The 12,230-nt window shown below is 45.6% G+C and overlaps 1 protein-coding gene across 1 annotated transcript in view; it reads right to left on the minus strand.

Moving 5' to 3' along the window:
- Positions 1-2,965: 2,965 nt before the first annotated feature.
- The window catches only part of MAP3K20 (mitogen-activated protein kinase kinase kinase 20), an 84,235-nt gene continuing 74,970 nt past the window's right edge, over positions 2,966-12,230 (minus strand). The window contains exons 17-20 of the mRNA XM_015868486.2: positions 10,298-10,414; positions 8,657-8,731; positions 7,483-7,633; positions 2,966-4,000 (exon numbers count right to left, since the gene is read on the minus strand). Of these exons, the coding sequence (XP_015723972.1) occupies positions 3,327-4,000; positions 7,483-7,633; positions 8,657-8,731; positions 10,298-10,414 (1,017 nt within the window). The 3' untranslated portion in view covers positions 2,966-3,326. The remainder of the gene's footprint in view (positions 4,001-7,482; positions 7,634-8,656; positions 8,732-10,297; positions 10,415-12,230) is intronic.

Below are 12,230 nucleotides of genomic sequence, written 5' to 3' on the forward strand. Positions count from 1 at the left end.
ATAACCTCTAACTTTTCACAACAGACTGGCTTGAACTGCCAAGCGTTGGCACTTCATTAGATAAGAAAATTATGTAAAAAACCCTTATTGGTGGAAACATATACAGAAAATAATGCTGTCAGATGTAATTTGCAGAGGTAGCACAGCTATTTGGCTCCATTTTAAGTGATGCAAGATGTCAGGAGGTCTTCCGGTTTGTTTTTTTTTCCCCACAATTACAAAAGCAACTGCCTGTCTTTCCCAGCCTAAAGTAGTAATGAGAATAATATTTAGGTCAAAGTGCATTCACTAGCACAGTCAAAAAATTCAACTGCTTGTCTTTGACACACAGCCCAGTATTCTTGGCAGGAGGTTTGCATTAAGTCCTAAAATGCTTGTGGTTCAGGGTTGGGGGTCCCCATTATCACGGGGTGCACTTGGAGAGGAGTGTGGTTTGGGGAGCACACTCCCAGAGGCACAGAGGCTTTGGACAACCTTTGCTCCTTAAGTGGGCTCAGCAAGCACGTGGCGAGTGCACGGGGTCGTGGTGTGTGCCCAGGTGAGGGGCACTGTGCTCAGACATCACCAGCTGCCACAAAGCATTCAGTGGGAGCAGGATAGGAAGAGGTGAAATTACAGTAGCTAATATTTTCTTTAATAAGCAGATGATGCTGGGTTCAAAAGGCATCAGCTGTGACTGCAGCCATCCTGTTGGCCTGTTCAAATATGTCAGGACCCAGAGAACCAGTCTTGCTGTGTTATCACTACTCAAGCAGGTGATGAGCAGAGAGATCCATGGAAATAGAGTGCAAGGATGGCAACTCTTGTGGCTCCCAGGAGAGCCAGAGTCAAACATCATCCAGGTGAAGAAGCAGATCTCATGTCACAGCCTCACATGTTTGTGAAGTAAAAAAAGAAGAATAAAAAAAAAATTACCTGACTTAATAAACATGTTCCCTATTGGACACAGATATTCACTTACTTTGGACATCCAGTTTTGCATTTGCCTTCATGAGTTCTCTATATTTCATCATCCAAGCCAGAAGATGTCCCAGAGCTCTGGTTTCTTGTAACTCACTGCATTTTACACTCTGGAAAGGGGAAACACGGGTACCTCCTGGGGATTAGGAAAACAGCAACATCTATACACTGAGATGAAGAGCCAGGGAAAGGAGAGCCAGGAAAACAAGGGTTGTCTCTATAGCAGTGATAGGATGTGATAAGATATGAATTGTATTTTTTAAAATTAAAATTAAAGGAAGTTTCCACTCTTGAAGTGGGAACTGTATGTAAATATATTCCAATATGAGATTTTTTAGGGATTTCGAAAATTGTTTGCCACTGAATAATGTATTTATTACTATTTTAATATAAGAAGAGCTTTGGTGCTGTGGTTTAGGGCATGCATTGAGTAAGAAGATGATTATTTTTTTCTACAAGATCAGTTGCTCTTGCTTTGACCAGCAGTTCTGATACAAGAGGATTCCTAATCAGTCACTATTGCATGATTGTTTAACATTAAAAGGAGTGATCAATGCCATCCGCTCCTCCTTTAAATGCTAATGAACACTTTAATACAACAGATGTGGACAGACAGTACACTGCAGATTACAATTAGGCACAGCATTAAATTGCTTACAAACAGCAGAGCAGTCCTTCTGGACTTCTTGACAATCAACCACAAGCAGCTGATAAATCTTGAATTGCCAGTGCCAGCCCTTGGTGTCTGCTGGGCAGGGCCCTGTAATGCAACTATACCGCTGTCCTCATCACCCTGCAAGAGGAACGCACCCTTCCGAACTCTCACAATTTCTTTCTAGGATTTGTGCTGGCCCAGCTGTGAAATGGGGCTGGTGAGAACCAGAGGAAGGTGAACAGCACATAACCCCTGGTTGGCATCTGTGTAGGGCAGGGGATGTATGGAGGTCACTCAAAAGTCATGCCTCATATTTACTTCCATGGAAAGTACAACAGATGGAGGAAGGTTCAACCTCAACTGCCTGTTGTTGTGGGCCAACATAATAAAGTAAGAGCCATTACTTTTGGAGCAGCCTCAGTACGTGCCCTTTTGACAATCCTGTGATGGGGCAGTGGTGACAGGGGCTCATCGGGGGTGATGTGCTGGCAGCTCCTCCAGCATTGCTCACAGTTGCATGCCAGTGAGCATCACTTGGCACTGATGGTATCTAGTACCTCAATCAAAGGCATCCCTAATTTACAGTTTCTTGGCTTTCGGAGGGTAGAATGTGTTGCTTTGGGTTCAGCTTCCTTTATCTGTTTCATCCTTTTTTTTTTCCTCTTGCATCTTGGGAAATCCTAACTTTTTTTCCCTGTTTAATTGTGTGAAATCAACTTGGAGTGAAAAGGCCAACAAGGAACTTTCTGAAGACAAGTGAGTCTACGGCTGTGCCTTTGTTCTCAGTGGAGCTATAGACCACATTAATCGCAAACTTTGCTGACCTTGTCTTTACTGCCTGAAGACTGAAAGACAAAGGCAGCACAGCCTGGCCACATTTAAAAATTCAATTAAAAAATGCCTGCTGCCCAGGGATAAACATTATCACAGACCTCAGAGGGGATGGATCTATCCATTATAAAGGCAATGCCTTGTTCTCCCTCCCTCTCTTTTCCTTTTTTTTTTCTAACAGCATAAAGCCTATTTTTTTTATCCTTCTGATTACGACAACTGTACGTGTCGCAGTGTCTGCTCGGCAGTGTCAGATACCCGGTGTCTGGGTTTTAACAAAGAGACAGGTGAGTAATTCCTGACAGGGGATGGATGGCTGGAAGTGGAGAAGTTACCAGAGTGGGCCCAAAGAAAAATCTGTGTGCTCGTGCTTTTTGTGACTGTGGTGGTCTGACCAAAACATTACCTTTTCCTATGGCCTTGGCAGTAGCAGAGTGAATAAAGTGTGCAGAAACTGTGCTCAGAGCCAGAGGTGATGGGAGAGTTAGCAGCACAACTCCTCTGGAGATGAGACGGAGAGGTTTTTGTTACAGCACATGGCTGTGTATTACTGGTTTTATTTTTGAAATATTAAGCAAATTTAGTGCACATCCAGTCAGCTAAGTACACAAGCAGCCAAAGGGAGGGGAGGCAACCATACTACATCCATCAGTACCGAGAGGGAAGAGGTCACGTTGCTGAGGGCAGGCTCCTTCCAGGTGCCCACCAGCCAGTTGCATGCAGATCCGTGCAGCCAGCCCAGCGAGGTAGTGTCATGGCTTCAGTGCAGTGCGCCGAGAGCTGGAGCACGTCGAGCAGAAGCGTGTGCCATCTCCCAGTTGAATATTCAGTGGAATAAGAGGGAAGCTGGCTCCATCGCAGCCCACAGCTGTTTTCCCTGTTAGAACGTCCTCCGGCCCCGCCAGCTGCCCTTGGGCCTCTCCTTCCCCTGCTTACCAGTGCTCTGCCTGTGGGGCTTCTTCACGTGCTGCACCTTTATCCACCCTCCCTCACTCACCCTGCCCTCCCCTTCGCTTCTCTTGGGCTCGCTCTCCCCCTGCAGTGGCATGCCAGGGATGGCCTTAGGCTGGGGGGAGTTGCGTGTGTACCTGCGTTGCTCATGGGCTGGGGGCATGGAGGCAGTCCTGCCAGCCCTGCCCGAGGACCTGGGTGGCACTGGGGAGCTCGTCCCGCTGCGCCGTCCATCAGAGGAGCTGCGGGAGTTGCCGCTGTGTGAGGCATTCCTGGCCTTGCCCGTGGACCTGTCCCTCTCTGAAGCAGTGTCCGACGCCGTGCTGGAAGTACTGCTGCCCTTTGAGTTGAGATGCAGGTTTGACAGGGTTCTCACCAAACTGTGTGAGAAGGGAGAGGAGTTCCTGGAGTGGCTGATGGAGGTGTAGTGGTAACTGACAGGCCCACGTGTCCGTCTCACGGCAGCGGCATATGAGTCCTGGCTCTGCAGGTAGGGCAGGTAGTGTGAGATGGTGGTGGGGTTGTGCGGGTGGCCGTGCTGCAGGGAAATGGCTTTGGCTATCTGGTGCATACGCAGCGTCTGCATCCACTGGCTGTCGATGCCTGGCAGGGAAATGAAACAAGGTCAGCGTTGTGTGAATTGCTGGGAAAATACATTCTGGTTCAGACATGGGGTGAGTTAGGTTATCTGTCTCTGAGAAACTTCTACAGACTGCAGAATCATAGAATCATAATGGTTGGAAAAGACCGCTGATATCATCTAGTCCAACCATCAGCCCATCACCACCATGCCCACTCAACCACATTTGCAAGTGCCACATCTACTCTTTTCTTGAGCACCTCCAGAGAAGGTGACTCCACCACTTGCCTGGACAGCCTGTTCCAATACCTCACCACTCCTTCTGAGAAGAAATTTTTCCTAGTTTCAAACCTGAACCTCTCCTGGCTCAACTTAAGGCCGTTCCCCTCTCATCCTGTCACTGTTAGCTGGGAGAAGAGGCTGACCCCCACCTTGCTACAACCTCTTTTCAGGCCATTGTAGAGAGTGATAAGGTCTCCCCTGATTAAAATTATACCCTAGCAACGTCCTTCTACTCTTCCCGAGTTGCCTGCCCCTTCTTCCAAAGATGGTAAACTCTTTTGTTCCCCAGAGTCTCAGAAGATTCCTCCTCCACTTCCACAACAAAAGAGCCAGCAGACCTCCAGAGCAGGCACAAAATGGGCACCTCCCAGTGCCAACACCACTGCTGCACCCAGTGCTGCTGCCAGCCAGCACTGGCCATGCCCTTCACAGTGGTGGAGGTGGTGCAATCCCTGCTGCGGCAGCCAGACTCCCCCTCTCTCTTTCCATTTTCTCACCACAACAGCCAGAGCCACTTTGTTATTACCACTACCAATACAGAAGTCAATCAATTTCACATAATCATGATATTAAGACCCAGCCACACCCCACAGCCTCCATCCATCTTCAGGCACAAAACACAGCTTATGTAATTTTGCTCTAGAGAAATCCAAATGATTTTCCTTAACAAATGTCATGTCACTCCAACAGAAAAGCATGGCCCTAGCAGCTTGCAGCAGGATAAACACAAACAAGACTTTATTATCCGCAGCAGAGGACCCCAGCTCCTCTCTCACCTTTTGAAAGTCTCCAGAGGAGAGATCCTCTGCTGCAAACCCCTCCCTCCCATGGCAACGCTGCATCTGCCTGGAGAGTTCTGTGGGAGCTGCTAGTGGCTCTGTCCTTGCTAGGATTGCTCCTTGTTAGGATGTAATGGATGATCTCTTCCATTCCCCCTTCCCCCAGACTTTGCTGGAGTCCCAGGAGATTTCAATCACTTCAACTTAATGTCAAATATGTCAAAAAGAAATCGTCTTTCCTGTCAAAGTGCAGATTTGATGCTGCCACAGCAAAGAGCTCTGGCTGCACTGAGATGAACCTCCTTTCACAAAAAGGTGGGAATCAACTTCCCTGCTTCCTAACCTCCTTGAAATTCATTGTTTCAAAAGAAATATGCATGCTGGAATGTATTTTCCAGACCGACTCCTCCACCATTTCCCCATTTCTTCCTACAAAGATGTTGGATGTAAAACACAGACCTCATAAATCTGGAAGCAGCTGGCTCAGGACTTGGATTTGGGTCCTTGTGTGCCACCAGCTCTCAGGTGGCAACCACATGCCCTGTGGGACCAGCTCCCTTCAGTGCCCAGCCTGGAGAGCAGCTGCCCAGTGGGAATCACTCAGCACTACCTGTGGGATGGGCCCTGGGCCCAGTCCTCTCGTAGGCTGGAGTCTTTTCCTTCATAAGGTCTCTGAGCCACCAGTTCTGCATGTTGAATTCAATGCTTCATGCAGTAACCTGCATGGGCAGCATCTTCACTGCAGGTTATTTTAGCCTCTTACATAGGTATTATTACCCTTACCTGTGCTTGGATTTGGTGTTGTTTTAAACCTGGGGTAGGTGATCTGGTAAAGAAGACAGGCCGAGAGATTTGCTAGAGCTGAGGCGCAGCTTTCACGCTGGCTGGTAACCCATTTCCTCTGAACTGTGCCTATTCACTTGGGTGCAGACAATACATTAGTGACTTCGTGCAACTCCTCCATGTGCCAGAGGGACAGACAAGCTCTCCCACCGCTTGCCACAAAAAAATGAAAGCAGCTTGGCTTACTGCGGCAGAGCCAACCTGTGAAGATACAACACCACACTTGGGTATGGCTGTATGGCTCATCAGCCCAGGACCTGGATCACAGGAGCTGATCTGCAGTGAAAACGTGTCTTTCAGGACATGCTGTGTTCCACATGCATTACAAAACACAGTTGTTCTGCAAATTGATAGGTTACTTAGGAATGTGAGCACCCATTTTAAACGTGTCTGTAGTCTGTATCATCAGTGGCTCACAAGGCTACTGCTCCAGATGCAGCAATAGTGCCATGTGATTGGGGAAACTCACTCTCCAATGACTGCTATCTTGTTCCAGCCCACATATTTCTACAGCACTACTGTGTACTGAATCAGAAAAAAAAACAACAAAACAAACAAACAAAAAAAAACCACTTTGACTAACAAACACCTGTACAAAAAGTGTCACTTCTTTAAGATGCAAAGAACCTTTTCCAAAGCCCTGTTCCAGGGGAAGCCAGAACTGGAATCAGGGCAGACCAGAATGGGCAGACTGAGCTGTGGAAGAAGAGTTCAAGAGGACTTCCACTCCTCTTTGCAGCCATCAGGAACACGTTTTGGGTCTGCTCATATCTTAGACATTTGTGCAAATCTGTCTGCACACTGGGTAGCCAACAGCAGGAGGAAAGAGCTGACCACAACACTTTTGGTGAGTTTGGATTGCAAGGAGAGAAAGTCAGCATAAAAACCTACTGAAAGCACTGGCTTCCCAGGTTCCCAAAAGGACTGTGGAAAACCACATTTCCCAACAGATGGAGGGAAGAGACGTGAGAGATTGTCTCCTTTCTCGGCAGATACCTTCCTGAAATCCTGGTTGAGAAACAAATCTTCCTCTATGGCACAGTTACACAGATAATTACAGCATCCTGCCCATGCCCTCAGTCCAGTCCCAAAGCTGATTAGATGCACTGCCATACGACCACATTCTTGCTGACAAGTCCAGCCTTGCTGGTGGACTCAGACACATGGTGTCAGCCCTGCGCTGGTGCAGCTTTATGGTCCTGCTCAATACTGGAAGATATATAGCCCTGGGGGTTTTGGAGCAGAAGGATCTGAGCTACTGATATGCTACTGCAAATGAAACACCACACATTTGCAGCTAATTGCCATGGACTGTTCCCAGCATACTTAATATAGAAGCACACAGGCCACCCCTCCTTAAATCACACTTTGATATAAAATGTGTCACTACCTAACTTTTAGCCTTTAAGCTAAGTCATACATGCCAGGGTGCTCCTGCATGTGCCTATGAAGATGTCATAGGGACCACAATGCCAGCTGAAGCTGCAAGATGGTGCTCTGTTGTTGGATGAGAATAATAGTGTTGTCTTTTTGCTGTTCTCCACATAAATGCTTTGCCCACACCAGCAACAGAGGTAGGCAGTTCATGTGTAGCAACTTACTTGAGTCAGACCTGCTCCGTGAGTGCCCCTCTGAGTTGGGGAGTGAGGTCTGTATCATAAGCTGTACTGCCTTGACCTCATCCTGTGCTTTCACCTTGCTCCAGCAGATAGCTTGGACATGCCTGGTGGATTTGGGAGCTCGAACGTCGCTCTGCTCAGGAAGGACACAACACACATAAGGACACAAGGCATGTGAGGACATAGCAACACACAACCCACTAAGCTCTCCTGCCCGGGAACTTCCACTTGTGCCTGTGTGGCAGCAGCACTCCGAATACAGTTTGTTTTGCAGAACCACTTAGCCAGTTCTCATGTATTTTTAGACTAGATAATTTTGGCTGATATTTTATGATTATGCTAAAAATGTGGCAGTGAGTAAGTGTTCCAATTCATGTACCACATGGAGGAGAGATCTGAAGGCCTTATTCTACAAATACAAAGAATATTCTACTTGTCTTATAATGTGAACACCAGATAGACAGTGCCTTCTGCTAAAAGAAGTAGGTATTTTTGCAGGAGAACACTCCACATTTGCTTTCTTGGAGTATCAATCTCTTCCTTTGGAGGAGCCATGCTGCCTGCAATTCTGAAAGGCTGAAAGAAACTTGGAGCAACAGAAAACTCTTGTTCTTTACTTCTGAGACAGACCCAAAAAAGGTGGAAGATATTTCCTCATCACTCCATCAGTGCTTGATTCCTTGCCCAGGACAGAGCTGGTAGCCTCACTGTGAAGCACAGCATCACTCTTCGTAAAACACTTCTGTAAGCAACCACAAGTTCTTTTTAAATTGTGGCTGAATTGTCTTTGAAATTTGGTTTTACTCTTTTACTTTTGACTTTTCATTCTCTTTCTTCTCCTGTTGCTCCTCAGCTCTCCTAATTAGCACTTCGCTGAAAAGGTAAAAAAACCCACAGCCACCAAATGTGAGCACACTGGCTGTTACACTTCAAGTAAAAGGAATTTTTGTCCTTGAGAAAAAGAGCCATCCCAGGCAGCTGCCTGAGGACACAGACTTTGTACATCTCATTCAGCTTTTGCTCCAAACTTTAGATTTCACAATTAATTACAGGGTGCTGAGACTTGATTACAGGACATAGCAGAGCTGTGGGGATGCTATTGCCACAGCTCCCATACAGGTTATCTCAGATAAACATGTTGTTTCTTAGCACTTACCTCATATGTAACAATGCATTCTACAGACTGGTGTTCTTCGATCCCCACAATCCACTTCTCCATAACAAACGGTGGCTGAAAAGAACACAGCGGTGATTTATGAGGTGCTCATCATCTCCTGACTTGTCCCTGAAACACCCTAAAAGTACTTTGTAACTTGTGCCTTTTCTCACCCTTTTCCATATTGCAAGCATCTAAAAATGTTATGGGACAAACATACTCTGAAATTATTTACCTCCTTGTTTACAGAATGAAACAGATATTTCTATATATAACTGTAGGTATGACAGCATGGAATATTTTCATGGGGGCATTGCCCTTCTTCAATTTTACACACATGGAATAAAGATTCCTGGAGACAGTCCCTGACAGATAATCAAATCCTGAAGTGAGTGCTAATGCTACTGTATCTGAAACTATGACATTTAACTTAAAGTTAAAAAAAAAAAAAACATTTTCTTCTTTTTTTCTTTCTCTTTCTCCATTTTCTTTTTTCTTTTTTTTTTTTTTTTTAATGGAAGATGGAATTTCTGGACATGAAACAGAAAGCTATTTTGCAATGACATAGTAACAACATTAGAATTACAACAGTGAAGAAATCCTTATCTGCAACAATAGTCTTAGAATGCCTATGACATTAAATACAAGAATTCTTTCTGTCTAAGACAAATTTTCCCTAATATTCTGTTGAAAGTATGACTTCCAGTTTTTCCTTCAGGAAAAAAAAAAAACAAAACAGCCATAATTTTGCAACAAAAATCCACAGTTAAAGGCACTCAGGAGGGTTTTTTTTGTTGTTTTGTTTTGTTTCTGTTTTATATTTAAATCGGTGCACATTAGAGAAGCATTCTATCTGGTAATAAAAATGTGTATTTTTTCATTTATGATATTAACTGCTATTAAGTAGAGCTCATTAATAAAAACAATCAATTAAAATAACAGCAAACAGAATGTCCAGTGCATTCTGTGCTTTAACAAACCTTCTGTTGCTTATGGTAAAAGCAGTCTAAGTGCTGGCTGGTAAATGCCTACAGGCAGGTTTACTCAAATAGGGTAAATGCCCAGTGGCACTGAATTGCAGATGTGCAGGGCTGTATGCCCGTGATCAACATGTTGAGGGTTTCAGTGTTTGGAACCCATATCTGCATGAAAAAGGGAGTTTTAAAAGCATGTAAAAGTTCTAAAACCATGCCCCAACCTCCCCCCCCCCCCCCCCCCCCCCTAAAAAAAAAAAAAAAAAAAAAAAAAAAAGAGAGAGAGAAAAAAAAAAAGCTCAGACAAATCACATGAAGTTTCAAATTGGAACATTTAAATCACTTTCTCCTCCTGAAAAGGAACATACGTTTTTAACATTCTCATCTTTAAAAGGGGTAATAAATTCAGATGCTATAACATGGAATTAAAACTAGAAAATATAAATTAGTTTCTTTTCTTGTTTTTCTACTGGTAACATTATTGTCAGCTTAAAAGAGAACCAAAATAGCTAACTCTTATTATGATACACATCTGTTTAAAATGTGCATTTTATTTAAAAGCTGTCAAGAGACTGAGCTTCTGCAAGCACAAAAGTCGACTGCTGTGGTATTTTAATGTCTTTGTTTGAGATCTGTGAATTCGTGAAAGCTTTAAGGCTGTAAATACCTTTGTCATCTTTAAAATCTCTACATCAGGTAGGTTAGTGTTGAATGTCACATCTTTTATGTAGGTTATTGCAATTTCATCCCCGTCCATCTCCATGTACATTTTCCATTTACAGTCCTATGAATAATAATAATAAAAAAGAATGCTGGACTGTTAGAATACAAAAAAATCGAAATCAAAATATAAAAAACCAAAGACTAGCCAAACCCAGCCTAGCCCTCACTGTATAGTGGAAAAAACTAAAACCAGCAACGACGATGAAGGCAAGGAACATATACATGCTTTAGTATATGCGTTTTACAATGAGTGTGGTTAATAGAAATCCCTTGCGTTTTCTGGCTCGCTTCCTGCTCAGGTGCCTCTGAGAGACAGCAGCCACCTTGGCAGGTCTGACTGTCCTCAGTGGTCCCCTGGAGGGCCCCAGGATGGCAGCAGTTCACCCAGCAGCACAGCCTGCCCATATGAGCAGTGATGGTGAGGCACAACCCATGGAAGCCATCACCTGGAGCCACAGCCAGAGCTGGCAGCCAGCCCTCAGGGCATCTTCCTGGTGAACCTGGGAACTAAGGACCAGAGGGTGTGTGCAACACTTTCAGGACAGTTGCTCTAATAATGGGCAGGAGGATGAGCTGGTTAATGCAGCTCAATTCCTTCAGATCCTGAGCGTCCAGTGAGGCACTGAGCATCCTCAGCTCCTCTCACCTCCAGTAGCACTAGTAATTTTAAGGGAGCTCAGCTTTGAAACAGCAAGTCTAATAACCAAAGCAGTGAAAGGTATCTTTGAATGATCCCATGGGATGAACATAGCACTGGCACCTTGCATGGGTGTGAGCCTGCAAGAGGCTGATGGCTCTGGCTGCATCCTGCAGGACATATCAGGTAGGTTGAGCACTGGGACCAGTGTCCCTGCCAATGAACAGGGAGGCTCCTGCAGGGGACAGCAGATGTGCAGCAGACCATAGCAGGTGATTTGGGGATTTGATGCTGTCCAGTGCACTGAGCTCCTCCAGAAGTCTGTTCCCTGAGGGACAAGGGGGTTGACACCAAGCAGGGCATATCTATCTGTGTGCAGCCTGGATGGGGACTGCCCGTGGCAGAGGAGGAGCCCCTCCAGGTGTGCCCGAGGGTCAGGAGGGTCCCTACATGCCGATGGCCAGGCAGCTGCGGTCTTGGTATTCGCAGGAAGCAGTCATCTCCTCAGGGCTGCTCAGAAATGCAAGAATTTTCAACAGGAACACAGATGGCCGCTCAGGGCCAAGGGCTGGCATAAGCAGTTATTTGCACACACAAATGTACAGCAGCCTAAGAAATAACCATCCGTACATGCGATTATCTGCTAGTGTTTGCACGTGCATCTCTCATAAATGTAACACAGGAGCTCAGCCCTCAGAAGTCTCAAAGCTTTCAATCAGGGATTGAATTGGCAATTCCAAGATAAAAGAAAACCAGAGTATAATCATTTCCAAATCGTGGCAACAAATGACGCTTAAGAAACCATTTGGCCCAGTGTGTCCATCTGTCCCCACTGAAAGCGCATGATTTTTATGAGGAGAGTGGACATGGGAGTTGGTTTTAGCACCACCATATCCTGGCACTCAGGACACTTGTGTGGGGTTCGCATGCACTGAGCTCAGCTTCCAGACTTGCCATCATTTTCCTGAATGACCCACGAAGACACAAAAGTCACTCCGTGCCTCCATCTCCTAACTACAGACTGCATAACACTGCATGGCCTTTTTCTATCCTGTTGCTTTGTGCTGTGGGCTGCCTCTTCTTGGGTGGGTGCAGCATGACCTGGCACAGGCTGTCAGCCGAGGACTGTTCATGCTGTGTGACTGAACTGCAACAGTGCAGGAAGTTGCTTTTGACCCCTCCTTGCCTCTCACAGCCCATGCTCCTGCTGCTGTCTGCACTGTCTTTGTTGCAAGACTTT

Source organism: Coturnix japonica, chromosome 7 (assembly GCF_001577835.2).
Source record: "Coturnix japonica isolate 7356 chromosome 7, Coturnix japonica 2.1, whole genome shotgun sequence".
Lineage (NCBI taxonomy): Eukaryota > Metazoa > Chordata > Aves > Galliformes > Phasianidae > Coturnix > Coturnix japonica.